Raw genomic sequence first — 15,066 nt, forward strand, 5'->3', positions numbered from 1 at the left:
CTGAGCGATTAATATGTATCCCTGTAGATACAATATTACATTAAAGTTCAACACACGGCTCTAAATAGTCAGCCTTTATGATATATGTTCAGATCACTCTGTGAAAAACAAAACACTTATGATGTTGCAACTTCAGATGACAAACATGGCTGCATGAAATCCTGTTTGCTTTTTGAACAAAAAAGAGAGAAAAAAAAACCCTTGTGTGTTTATCGTCGGTTGTAACGAATCTGAGAGTTTGAGAACAGAAAGTCATGGCGGGAAACGATGGAAAATACAAACAAAACGTGCTGAGTACACTAATGACACTGTTTTAAAGACCTGGCAGAGTGGAGAGATTGTGCAATAGAAAAGTTGGCCTGATTGAGTCTATATCCATTTGCTGGCCACCACTGTACATTTGAAAACCACAATCTGCGCAGGCCTGCAGAGGAACAAAATTACCCGTTAGCAAATGCATGCATCAAAACATTCGCTAGTCGACAACAGTCAAGATTCTTCGGTTGCGTGTAGGCTATGTATAAAGCTGTAAACAATTTGTTACCGGGATTCCCCATATGTCCGAGTCAGGCCAACCTTCACAACACACAGCTACCAGGTTATGAAGCAGTGTCCGCCATTTGTCACCTACGTCGAATATACATTTCAGAGCTACCTTCCAGAGTAACAACAACAACATATTTCTGGTCTCCTGAAACTAGAAATTAAAAACTTGGGGGGGGGGGGGGGGGGGGAGTTGGCTTCAAAACATGAACCATACAGGAAAGACACAAATAAACAAACCCATCAATTTCATGCTATTGCAGGCAAACAAGCAACAGTACTTGTACTCACCTATGCACTCCATTATTTCCTAATCGGATATTGAATGAATTCTCACTTTAAGTGAACTCAGAGTGACTCATGTGCCTTTTTCATCATGCAAGATTAGCAAAAGGCACTGTGTGGAATAGTCCGACACCAATACTTGATATGACCAACACATTCCATAATGTCCACAGAAGCCTGTTTCTGGCACTTCTACATCCCCCAGATTGAATGTCTTCATTCTGCCTACATCACATTACATTCCACCATCTCAAGATCGACCCTCTGGGTGCGCACTTAACCCAAATGATGTCACTATAACCATGGGGGAAATATTCAGAGACAACCCCCCCCCCAAAAAAAAAAAAGAAAAAAAAGAAAATGAAATAAAAACAAAAACAAACATATTACATGCAGAGGAAGCAGGAAAAGAAAGTAGAAATGAGATGCTAAACTGTGTGCATGCATATCCCTCCCCTTATATGTGTCTGTTCCCTCATGAGCATTACAAGTATAAACTTTTACATGAGGATACCTACAACCTCTTACAAATGAACACTGATGTACATAATTAACATATTGATGCTTCCTATGGTTGTTGTTGTTGTTTTTCTGGCTGCAAAAGTCCCTGTGTGTAGCTGTTTTTTGTTGTTGTTTCTTGTTTTGTTTTGTTTTGTTTTGTTTTGTTTTGTTTTGGTTTTTTTTTTTTTGGTTTTTTTTTTGGGGGGGGTCTACACCTTCTGTTATAATAAAATGTTTTTTATACTGATTCCTGTAATGTATCAAATAATTTTAGCCCCCCAGGTGTGACTGCAATACACAACTCTTATTGGTTATCCTGTAATCACAAATCTAAAATTCTGACATAGATGTGGATTACTAGTATATTCATGCTTTATGCACTTCAGCATATAAATCACCTTACATGGATAGCTCTATATTTCTTTTGTAAATTCTACAATTACTACAAGGTATCTTCCCACTACTTCCTGCACAGTTCAATGTCTATATGTTCATAAAATTTTACAAAATGACAATACATTGCAACATAATTACAGATGTGATATCTTTACTTTTTGAAATGTCTTTTAAAGCTAAAAGGACTTTAGTCTTCTAGGACACATCCAAAATGTTCATAAATAGATGAGAGCTTTAAAACTTTGTGTGCCATCTTTGCATACTCACTTAACGGCTTGCCAACTTCGCTATTTTGCTCAAATGCACCATCACGCACAAACCAATCAATAATTCACAACATCCAAAGTACGATGAAAGCGTCACGCACAATTCCACTCCTCACATAGCTTGCAGGGCATGGTGACTAAAAAGCAGGGTTCATGCGGATTTTTCAAGTAAATTCAGATTTTCTGTAGAAATTGTGTCTTCAAAAAGTCATGCCTCTCAGACCTATTTAAGAAAGTACATGAAATCACAACCTAGAATATAATTTTGCAGCCTGTTCGTGGGCTTTGTCTTGAAGACTGGCCATTTGTAAGAAAACTAGTCACAGCTTTATCCTAAAAGTCACATCACAGCAAAGCTTGCAATTTTCTCTCAAACTTTTGCTGAACTGCATTATTACTACATAGCATAAACATTTTTATAAAGATGTACATGGATTTGACACAGAATCTTTTTTCGAAAGGGCTCACGTTCTGTGGTCTCAGAATAATGTGGCACACAAGGGGTTTACACCACTGCAAACAAATGTTTGGATAAGGAGCACTTAACTTGCAGCTCATGTATTTCATGACTGCAAAGACCCATGATAAAAATCATTGTTATCATCACTGGGGTGACAAGGGCTTCTACATAAACATTTGGCAGAAAAATTTTTTGGTGACAGTCAGATAATCAGTTAAGTGATGTCCTATCCAAATCCAAGTTGTCTTACCTCCCAAACTGAAGCCACCACAGCATGCAAAAGGAGAGTCTTAGGTTGCAAGGGTTTGGTGTTTTTTGTTTTGTTTTTTTTTTTCAATTTTTTTTTCTTTCACGAACATTTTACATTTTTAAGATATGTTTTGTTGCCCAAACAAAATTATGCTCATCTGAAGATCAATTTACACTAATTTTCCTACAGCACCACACAATGTAATCTTTGTTGGTTGCCTGTCTTTCAACTTGCTAGACCCGGATTCAGTACTATCTCGACAGCAGCCTTGTAAAATCTCCTCTGTTCCTTTATATAGGGCCTCTTTCATCCAGACACTTGCAATAGGTCCAAGTTACATGTACTGCATTTATTATCACAAATTTTCTTGAATCTTGACATAAGTCTGAAAAGGAGATCAGTCATCTTTGTTCTTTATATTTAGGGAGTAGTTAAAACATCAGCAAAGCACATATCACCCATGAAATAACATGACCTCCCCCTCCCCCCCCCTAAAAAAAAAAAATATCCTGTTAAAATATACTATATGAATGATCTACAGTTGTCATAAACAAACCTGTCTGTAAGGCACTGCATTTCTCCACTGTTGGTACTTTTCAACGTTTATATGACAAGCCCATGACAAACTCACCATTAAGCCTATTGTTCAGCCTCCGCTTGGGGTACTTCTTCCTCCTCCGCACTCGCCCAGCGCTGCCCGCGAGGGCGGTGCTCTGATTGCTCTCCGACAGGGAGCCAAGCTGGGGGGCGTTGTCCTCCGAGCACGGCCTGGATGCGGGCGGAGTCACCGAGATGCCAGCGTCTGCTTCATCCACACCTCCTGAAGATGCACAAAGTTGTGATTTGGTTTCAGACTCATTCTCGACATGAATCACTGATGAGCAACTTCAATCACTGTTTTGCCATATCAAGTTGGCAACTTTGTGGAAAATCTTGCTAATGTAAGGATTCCCTCGAGTTGTAATGACTACGTTTTGATGTCACAGAGTACAGGTCCAAACAAGATTGCAAATGAAGGAGTAATTTACATTCTTCTCTTCAAATTATCTAAATCAACTGTTTGACTTTCATTGAAGAATCCAACAACCAAACCATACATATGAGGCCATTCTTCCGTAATGGTTTTAAAAGCAAGGAAGTTATCTCACAAGTACATTTCTACTTCGTGAAGTTCAAAGAGTCATAAGGATCAGAAGCAAGTCCGTACTTGTCACCGACTACTGTATCAGTAGCAAACTTCAATGCAAAACTTCTGGGGCACATTTCAGCTGGTCAACTCGAGCACAGTAGTACAGAGCTGGTGCCAATGTGGGCATGCACAAACATGTAGCATCTTACTGCCATAACAGCAATGAAGAAACTTCTTCTCTGGAGACGTCACAGCAGCGCTAGCCAATCCAATGTGTAATACTTGGATACAACATCACTAGTGGGAATGTTACTTGTTTTTGGTACTGCAAGTCTATTCAACCTCGCCCTGGTCAAACAATCTTAAAAGTCTTCGTGCCATTTACACACGTAGATCCCTCCACTGCTGTGAAAGCAGACCAAACTCATGTGTGTTCCAAATATTGTGCTGGCGAAAGTCCTTTTTTTTTCTCTTCCCGTCCAATCAATCTCAATTATTTGAGATTAATGGTGTTTACATTGGTCTGGTCATTAAAAAGACATTGCAGCCAGCAAAATGATTCATGAGGCCTATGTACAGAGTCACATGTCTTTGTGCGTTCTGAATCATCATCAAAAGAATTTACCCCTAGATATCAAAAATGCATTTCTATAGCTTATAATGTTCGCAACATGCACAGCCTAGATACTTTTCACAGACATGTTGAGGCATATCTTTTTCCTCAATCATATAATCAGGTTTTTTTTAATATAATATTTTTTCTTCTTTTCTTCTTAGTTACTGCTAATGTACTATATTGTATTGTAGTGCGTTGCTCTGTAATGTATTGTTTTATTTTTGTACTTTATCCATTTCCTATATTTTCTTTAACATTATGCTGGAGAGAGCAGCGAGCGCTCTGAGTAGTTCATGACTAGATATCGACTATATAAGAAATTACTTAAATATATACTTATATGTTATGCACTGTTATTGGATCATACTCTTACACGAACATCGGTTTTTTCGGGATGGATTTTGGTACCTCAGCACCACTGCTTGCTTTGACAGAAACTGTAGCTATGCCTTACCCCGGCAACAAGTGGAAATATTGCTACATTTACTATTCAAAATTAGGGAGATCCAAAGAGCAATGTGGGAGATACTTTTACATTACATGCATCTCAAATTGCAATATGCAAAAATATCAAGCAGGGTGGGGGAGAAGGTATTGTAAATAAGAAATTTTCATGTGCATGAAACTTTCAGCTAATTTCACGAGGAGCCAAGATTTATAAAAGTAAAATGCATGCAGAAGTTTTTGTCTCCACAACGCACTGAATGGTAGAACAATGTTGTACACCGTATAAGTATAGACAACTTGTACATTTGTACCACTGCTGTGCTAGCGTGTCTAGTGATGTGCATTCAGTTGCATATGTTTTATGTCGCCCAGCATAATGTGTTGAAAACATCACTGTATTATCAGTACGTATAGTAAAATCATAATTTGTCATGGTCGGCAACATGCGAAAGGCCATAGGCTCAAATTCACAAAAATTTCATGCTGCAAAGGTTTATAATTCTTTTGTCAGGACATTAAGAAATAAGTTTCCACAGAGTCTCCTGTGGAATTATGGAGAGTTTGCAGCTCTGCACAAGCTGCAACAATGTAATGTCACAATCAAACGTATCTATCAAGCCTTTAGCCATTACTCCATATTTGGTACCTGTGAAACTGTGTATGTTTTACTCTCACAGCCTCTCATCCCCCCCCCCCCACCCCATCTTTATGGTACCATTTTATGGCAGGCATGTTCAGTGGCAGTTTCGCTCTTTTTATTGATGCAAAGGAACGCACTTTGCTGATTTAGACCTTGGCAGGCATCAGAGTAGTGAAACCACACTCGCAATGAGAGAAAGAGACATTCATTTACAATGGTGAAGGTCCTGTGCGTTATCCTTCACCATATTCAGAGATGAGATTTGTAATCAATGGAACACGCATAGAAAAACAGAACTGACCCCCCCCCCCAAAAAAAAAAAAAAAAATTGTTGGACTTGTCTTGTACGTAACCTCCATGAGTGTGCTTCTTACGTTCTTGATCAGATAAAAAATAAAGAACTATCAATAAGGTGTCTAAAGACAAATGTGTAAAAACCGATGAAGTCAATGTTCACATATTTCTCAACTTTCCAAATGTGTTCTATGTGTGTGGGAACATAAACAAAAAGATAATCAAAGGAACAAGCCAACCCAACAAAGACTAGATCCATACCTTCCCTGGTCTCCACTAATGTATCCAACGTGATTCCAACCGGCTTGAAGTCTGCAGCCGACTTGCTCACACAGTCTGGCTCGTCCGCGCCGGTCGACATGAGAACCTTGCCACTGAGGAGGGAGCCTGTGACGTTGACGGAGGCGGTGAGGCAGCCGGTGTTTCTGGGTGGTGGGAGGATGTAGGGCTGGGACAGGGAGAATGAGGTGGGCGGGGCACATTCCTGTGTGTGCTAAACGGGACACAGGAAAACAACAGGAAAACATAATTCAATCATGGCTTTAAAAAACACACACACATACACACACTTTTGCCATGTGCAAGCAAAGAACTTCATTGCTAACAATAATTACATCATCATAATTGTGAAATGAAGAGCACTGCAGCAAAGATAATGTGTCTCAAATTAGCATCAGTTTTATTTCTGATAAATTCATACTGCCTCAAAGTAATTATATCTATTGCAGGTAACAATGTAACTCAAAACCAAATATCTTCTTCTTCTTTTCAGTAATGACCTTAATGCCTTTGTCTACACCATAGAAAACAATAGAGTAGTCTTTTTATTATCATATTTTTTTTTTTGGGGGGGGGGGGTTCATCACACCTTGTTGTCAAAAACTCATGTGTATAAAATGTTAACAAATCTTTCTGTATGGCCATCTAATGAAAAGTATATTTCTTTTGTACATACTTCAAAAATGGTGTCAGAAAGAAATGGTCTATCCCACAATATACTAGCTGTCCCCCTCCCTCCATTTCTTGTTAACAGTCCAGAGAAGGTGATTTATGGATGATAAAATTTAAAATATGACATAGTTGGTGGTTGGCTTGCCTCCCTGTTGTTGCGGAAGGTGATGTAGCAGTCCTTGATGGGCTCGGGCAGGGTGTGGCTTCGCTGTATGCTGGCCACCTCGGGTGGTTTGTGCAGCACCGTCATGTTCTCAAACAATAGCCGCCTGTCCGCGGAGGCACAGGAGCACGCCACAACAAAGAAGCAATGCGGGGGAAAAATAAGTCATTTCAGTTTATCAGTTGTAGTTTATCAGTCGTAACAAAACAATGAATAGGTGAAAATGACTCATAAGATGAGATGTATTCATCTGTTGTGTGGAGTATCATTTTTTGGTGAGGACCTTTTTAAAAGCATAAAACATGAAAGTTATACAATTTGCAGACAATTAGTCTTTTGCATAAAAAATTATAAAGTACAATACGTGTAGCCCTATGCCACTCAAATAACAAGGATAGGATACCTAGGTAGTAATCTAATTTCCCTTTGATAATCTTTACCAATTCAGATGCTTTCTTTTTCTTCTTCTTTTTCCTCTTTTTTTGCAACAGACAGCATTTGCGACAGAGGCTGCCCGATATATTCATGTTGTTATACTTCCCCTTTCACAGGTGATGATGTCACAAACAAGGTTCATCGAGCAGCATTGCAATGTAGGTATTTGATACAATGATTGAATAGTGTTTGTTTTAATTTGAGCATAGTATCACCCAAACACCATAAAACGTGATTTGGCCAAGCAAGAAAACAAATACTATGCTGCACTGATAACACTGAAACCTAAAAATAAAAACATCACAAATACAGCTCTTCTAAAAATTGCATGAAGATCAATCATCCACAAGCCCTTTTTTTGAAGCACATCTCTTGTTTACAAATGAAATCAAAACCAAATTCTTGTAAGAGGGCACTGTGAAAAACAGTGTCAGTGCTCATGGTAAACAAATGTATTTTGGTCTTGAAACTTTGTTGCTTGGTTCTGTTGTTGTTGTTTTGTTCTTTCTGGGATTCAAAGGTCACATTTCCATCCCTCCCCCTCATAAATACAAAAAAGCACAAGAAATTTATGATCTCACATCCTTTCCATTTTCTACAGAACTTTAACTGGCAAGCAAAATTTTTGTGCAGACAACTCTTTGAGTCAACTGCAGCGAAATGTGAGTGGCCAGTGATAGTCACTGCCCTGCCCACGTTCCAAAGTAAGCAAAACTCGACACCTGGCCACAGCTCTCGATTGCGCAAACTTTCCCAAAATATTGTTGGTTTCCTTGCCAATAGCCAATGTGTCTTGGGCCATTTCTATATTTGCAAACCCCGGGGGTTCATGTTCGGTGCCAGAGAGAGGTCATCGCGTGCAATGCTGCGGACACCTCTCGCCTGCCCGCCCAAACCAATATCCGCCACATTTTGTCACAAGATGGGATCTGATACTGTCAGCATGTCAGGTGTCAATTTTCAGCTTGACCTCACCTGCACTCAATATACCAAGGAGATAATCTCTACAGACTTTTTCTATTTTCCTTCCGTTTCACATGCTTGACATGTTTCCCATTTTGCCATGCAATGAGAGGGCCTGCCGCATTATGTCAAGAAACGTCCTCTTGTGACAATGAAGAGATTGTTGTGATCATGTCCATCACTTGAGCAATTATCTGAAACAACATAACGTTCACTTCTTTTCAAGACTGCTCGCGATGTTTTGCATATATGTGCTACCACCTTTAATGTCTGCCTGCACTTGATAACGACTCTGTTTTGGATGCATGCCATCAAATTTTAACTGAACCTTTGCAATCAAACACATCTATAGTTTAGTTTGTACAAGTTGCATCTGACTTCTACAAAGTTTGAAAATATGAAATTACCGGAATATGAAATGTTTAATACGCATCCATAACCCCAATGAGCCCACAGCAGTTCACCCTACACTAATTTTCAAAATGCAACAACTACACGACTACAAAAGATAAATTGCTATTAAAGTAAACGAATCAAACCAAAACATGGAGGGGGTTATCTTGAACATGTTGTCAATGCCAGAGAAACAGAAACAATGCCACTTTTATGAAATACATATATGTGTGGCTCTGATTTCTTTTCTCTTGATGTTGGTTTGAGGTTTGTTTATTTTGTCTCCTTTATGTTTGTGTCGCTGTTTGTTTGTTTGTTTGCTTGCTAGCTTGTTTTTGTTTGTTTGTTTGTTTGTAGTTGTTGTTTTTTTTGTTTGTTTGGTTTTTGTTGTTGTTTTTTTTTTTTTTTGGGGGGGGGGGGGGGTGAAGTTAAACCTGGATATCAGAACTGCAATCAGCAGCTATTCGAAGCACTCACTTGGCATCCTTGATGGTGAAGTAGGGGACATTGAAGACATCACCAAGCGGGTCTGACTTGCAAAACACCTTCTTGGGGTCCAGGGGGTCATAAAGCTGTCGGGAACTGATGTACTTGATAAGATATGACAGGACCTGGTGTTTCATGCAACAGCCAAGAAGGAGAAAGAGATAGGAACTTCAAACATATACTCGTCAAAAGTCGAACAATGAAGATGATGCGACAATATGATGTTCTAATCTACATCTGCAATATTCCTCCTCCATATCTTTGTCATTTCTGTGTTTTTATCTACATCTTTATTCATCAAGTTACACAACATTACTACACTTTATTGCAAAGAAAAGACTGCTTTGAGTGAGAGCAATGTACACACCTGCAAGAGGCTGTTTATGAAAATCTGAGAGAAAGCAGAAAAGTTCAGGTGACCCACTGACTCACTGGTCTTGGAAAATATGCGAGAAAATATGCCCTCCACATATCTCACCATGGGTGACAGAGAGAAAGAGAGAGAGAGAGAGAAAAAGAATCTCCTAAGAAATGAGATACTGGTGACATTATATATAAACAATGAGACTTGATAGAGAGTGAGGTCATTAGAACTGATTTGAAATGCCCGTGGGACCCTGTGCTAATTGGCTTGGTGACAATCCTGTTGTCATTGTGCCAAAATTTGTCCAAATTTCTGATGTTTTAACTGGGCTATAAATAGTTTCTGATTCTTTGCTTTCACTCAAAATAACTTCTCTTTCTTTATCTGCTGAATAGAACATCTTACAAAGTACTTCTACAATGTATCACAAATGGAAGGAATTTGTAAACATCAATGCTAGTTTTTTTTTGTGTGTGTTTTGTTTTGTTTTGTTTTGTTTTTTTTGGGGGGGTGGGGTTATCATCACTATCACTGTCACCGGGTAATCTTATTAGAGTTTTTTTCTATGATTTATGACTTTGCATTCTGTCTCGTTTCTGATTCGAGAATCTTTCGCAGAAAGCGTCTAGATGGTAATAACTGCACGTCTTGCGTCGGGCAAACTCCAGGATGGGGAGTAGTACTCCGCATCATGTCAGTCAAAACAAAATGTGCTCGTGCAGCGCGTGCCTGGGAGAGAAAAAAAAAACGCATCCTGGTCTCCATATCCTGGTTGAGAATCCTGAATCATCATCTTACCTGGAATCTCAACAATGGCAACTCCATCACACTGACTAATTTGCCTTGATTGCAAAAGGGAGAGAGAGAGAAAGGGAGAGAGGGAGACAGGATGAGAAGGAGAAACAAAGGGAGAGAGAACGCTCGGACAAAGGAGCTGGGGCTGTGTGTGTAAGGGGGGAGGAGGGTGGCTGGTTGCGGAAGGATGGGGGTTAAAACATGGGTAATGCCTAGATGACTTATTAAACGGGAAGTGAGAGACATAAAAGAGGGACATGGCTGGAGGTAAATATGCTCATACTTTGGCATGTCGCCTGGAGGTTGGTACAGGAAGACAAAGAGACAATGGTGGGGAGGGGGGAGGGAGGTACTTGGAAGGGAGGTACTTGTGTGCAGGTGTCGACAGGGACGGCAGGAGGAGGAGGAGGGCGACGAGAGAGCACTGAATGGAGTGCAGAAGGCAAAGAAGGAGTGAGCCCGGTAAGATTGATACCGCACAAGATGACACTATCAGCATCACAATCTGAGGACATAGAGGTGGGCCAAGGATGACAAAAGAACAGGAAACATCATGGCTGTTTGGGGGGGGGGGGGGGGGTTGGATTGGGGTGGGGTGCAGGGGTGTGTAAATGAAGGCAAGATAGATGACACAACCGATATATGACAAATGGGATGTTGCAGACGGGATGAGACTCACTGTGGGAAATGACAACATGCATGCATAAATTTCCATAACATGCATTTGTGTTTCTTTGGGAGTGAAACCGCAAGAGAGTTCAAAATACAGGAGGGTGTTATAGCGGGGTTTTTACAAAAATACATATCAGTGGAATTTGGGGGTGGGGGGGAGGAGGTGGTATAATAAAAGCATAAGGCAATTTACGGAAGGTGTAAATGGAAGATGGGAGAAAACGGTACTGTGAGGCTGGGCAGGAGAAGAAATGAAGTGCCGGGAGAAAGAATAGATTGCTTTGTAGGAGAGAGATAGATTATGGGAAAGGAAGGCCACCGATGGATAGATGAATACCCTGCAGAGTACATCTGAGGGCAATATACCATCAAGTTTATCTATCAGTAGTTGTCAATCCCTTTCATGACCAATTCCTGGCTCGAGTGCTGAAGCTATGTATTCATAAATATTAGTAACTCTTTGCTGTATGCAAGCAGAGAGCATGGTGACAAATGCTTTTGAAGTCTAAATGGAAGCAATTTTGAGGTATCTTTCTCCGGTTTCTATTGTACACCTACCACTACCCAGAATTCCAAGCAGAGATTCTTGTGTGCTATAAGCTAAAAAGGAGGGGGGGGGGGGATACACTGGCATTGTGCGTTTCATCTTTTCATGTCTGGCGTGTATGAGCACGAGCAATAAACTTACCCAGGCCACTGCAATTGTCACCATGGAAACAGAGCAAGAGTGGACTGACAGATTGATGCAGTCTTAGAAATATGCCTTAAGAGATATAGGTAAAAATCAGCAGACCAAGGTACAAGACTTCAGAAAAGATCAATCTGAGAGATTTGTCCACATTTCACAAGAGGAAAAAGAAAAAAAAAAGCATTGCTGTTTCTAATTCCTTTTCTATTCTTTTTTATTTACTTCACTGGCAGGGGGAAAAATGTGTATTACTCATTCTCTACTACCTTTTCTACTTACTTCTTTGGCAGTAAAGGTATTCCCTCTTGCTCCAACAGACAGGAGCAGGTCAAGAAACTTGGGCTTTGGTCGTACCTAGAGTGAAAAACATTATGGGAAGAAGAATAATCACAGATTTGATTGATGGATAATTCATACAAAGACTTAATAAACATGCCATGAAAGAACAAACTCAACAGACATACGGTACTTTGACTGATCAGACAATGAACTCAAGGAAAAAATCACATTTCCTGGAAGAATCAATAAAATTCACCATAATGGAAAGGTCATCTTGAATCAAAGCAGAGAATAATGATGGAAACACATCAATTTTAAAACTTTATCACAATTGGAAAAGTATCAGGAGGAGTATACCTTAGCTGAATAGGTGCCAGTCAATGAACAATGGTGCCCTTTGGATACACCAATCAAGCTTGGCAGATATATGGCTGTGATGTTACTCACCTAACTACATTTCACTTCTCTCTCATTTTGGTTTTGAATGTCAACAGCTTGATAATTTCTTAAGAGAGACCTTTTCCACTTAAAATCTGTTCATTGCATGTTGAAGAGCTAATGTGCTTTAATAGTACATCACTTGACAGAAAAGCCATCATCTTCCGGTAAAGTGGATACAAAAGGAATTCCTAATGCTTGAAATGTAATAGGCAAATAAAGACTATTTCAAAAATAGATGTCAACAAAGACATGTGATCAGAAGGGCAGGTTTTAACAGCCTAAAGGACAGATATTGGATGATTCTGACACTCAAACAGCCTTGTCTTATTGTCTGATTTCTCCTCGATTTTCACCTGCCTGCTGCTTGGGGAGCACTGTTCACTTGGAATAATTTTCTTTTTTCTTACTTTTGAGGAAATTTTTTTTATCATTGTGACCTGCCTACACATCTGCACAGTCAACTAGTATTTAATGGTTTTGTTTTTGTTTTGTTTTGTTTTTTGAAGTCACCACATGTATTTGTTACAGTATAGAGTATGATATATTTTGGTGATACAAGAAGATGAGTAACTAATTGTGCACTTTTTTTTTTGGGGGGGGGGGGAAGGGTCGGGAATGTATGTTCAACAGAATGAAAGATTACTGTAGCATTGGTATTATAATATCAAATACATATAAAGAAAATCTATAGATCTACAGGGTGTATTACAAAGAATGCACAAAAAAGAAAGAAAGAGAGAGAGAAAGAGAAAGAAAGTAAGCTTTGATCTTTCAAAGATACCATGTACAGTGTATGTAATAAACAACAACACAAACACAGGTATCATCACTCATTTAAAGTCAGGACCACATTAATCTGTCCTTCTGACAAGCAAGCATCAGAGGTTTCAAATTTCTCTGAGATATTCAGGGAATACGCATGACTGGTGCTCGACATAATATAATATCCCATCATAATGATATGTATATCATATAATGCCAACATAGTGTGTTGACTTCATTTCATTTCCTGTTGACTTGTGAGCACTACCAGATTGGTAGAAGAAGTACTAGAAAATTCTACACTTGAAATTTTTGCTCTGTTTGGTACAAAAAAAAAAGCATGAAATCTATAAATGAATTTGTACATAATACATACACATGTTGATAAAAACAAAAGCAAATAAAATGATAATCACGAATTAAGTTGCAACAATATTTCTGCATTAAAAAAAAGAACTGAAAAAGTACTTCCATGACCAATGCTCTATTGAAATTTGTTCCTTCATCAATCTATTGTACAATTGAATGTTACCTATTGTTCTGTCAGGTGACGAACGAACATGATCCATTACATTGATGCTTTGCAGGCATCTCACTGGTTCTGTTTAGCTATACTCTCTTCATTGATCAATGACCTCTGCCATATTTTTACAATGATGAAATACAATTATGCAGACAGAGATAGGGTATTGTAAATCTAGAACTACCAGTTAAACTTTGAATAATTGCATGTAAATGTATGTAACATTTATTCAGATTTCCTAATAACTCCTTAACAGGCATTCAGAATCATAATTCTACAACCCTATCTTATCAACAACAACAAAAATTATCGCTCAAGAAAAAAAATATTATAAACAAAGTGATGAGAGTGTGAAATTACCTAATATCTTACAATCTGAAATTTTACATACAATGTATATGATATATTCAAACTAATTCTTCTGTGTTCTTTCCCAGGAAATGAACCATTGACACCTAATTTCACAATAATTCTTACAATGAATACAATCTTGAAGATAGGCAAAACAGCCGTAAAAGTTAAGAACTGCACTGACTAAACAGCAAGGATTGCAGTTTTCACTTGATGTTTAGTCTATTCCAAAACATATGATGGAATGCACCTGAACCAAGGTAGCTCTATAAAATTGACTACAAGAACAAAATAAATCATGCAAAACTATGATAATCAGTAAAGTCTATCGGAGTGCATGCCAAACTAAAATACAAAATATTCCATGGAGAATAATGACTCTGTGAAAGCTTTCATTCACAGGACATTAGCAGCACAGGAATAGAAAAAAAAAATCTGATTGTTAATGATGTAACAACAGAAAGTTTTACAAAATGGTGCACATGCTATTAGGGTTGGATTTTAACACGAAATGAGTAACCTGAGACAAAAAATAGGAATTGGGATTACCCATCAGGGATCTGCAGTAGAAATAATGAAAAAAAAGCTAACATACCTGACTATATCAGTATTTATCGTAATTTTGTCATAAGCTAAAAAGCTGTTGTTCAGACTTGATACAATTGTGTACACTTTGCTTTTCATTTTCCTGACACTTCTGCTGTTTGTTTGTTTTTTTATTCTTACCTTTATTATAACTACATGTATTAAATCTGAAATTAGCTTCGAGGCCATATACAACATCGGATGATACATGATACAATGGGATACATGCAAATGTTAGTATATATGGGAGTATCTAAGAGCTATGATCTGATATGCTGGAGTTGAACAGTATCGAAAGCTCCATCCGTAGTATCAACACTTGACCTCTAACTATGTTTGTATTCAAGTCAGTTGAGAGGGATTTTTTTCCCATATTGCTTGATTGTCA

General features: G+C 38.6%; 1 protein-coding gene across 2 annotated transcripts in view; it reads right to left on the bottom strand.

Moving 5' to 3' along the window:
- The window catches only part of LOC139720716 (uncharacterized), a 59,604-nt gene that overhangs the window by 17,990 nt on the left and 26,548 nt on the right, over nucleotides 1-15,066 (bottom strand). For both annotated transcript variants that reach the window (XM_071632069.1, XM_071632068.1), the window contains exons 3-7: nucleotides 12,017-12,091; nucleotides 9,210-9,343; nucleotides 6,924-7,047; nucleotides 6,089-6,320; nucleotides 3,333-3,521 (exon numbers count right to left, since the gene is read on the bottom strand). In XM_071632069.1, coding sequence (XP_071488170.1) covers nucleotides 3,333-3,521; nucleotides 6,089-6,320; nucleotides 6,924-7,047; nucleotides 9,210-9,343; nucleotides 12,017-12,091 — 754 coding nt within the window. The remainder of the gene's footprint in view (nucleotides 1-3,332; nucleotides 3,522-6,088; nucleotides 6,321-6,923; nucleotides 7,048-9,209; nucleotides 9,344-12,016; nucleotides 12,092-15,066) is intronic.

Source organism: Diadema antillarum, unplaced genomic scaffold (assembly GCF_040938485.1).
Source record: "Diadema antillarum isolate AM-2024a unplaced genomic scaffold, OU_Dant_1.0 scf00000132, whole genome shotgun sequence".
Lineage (NCBI taxonomy): Eukaryota > Metazoa > Echinodermata > Echinoidea > Diadematoida > Diadematidae > Diadema > Diadema antillarum.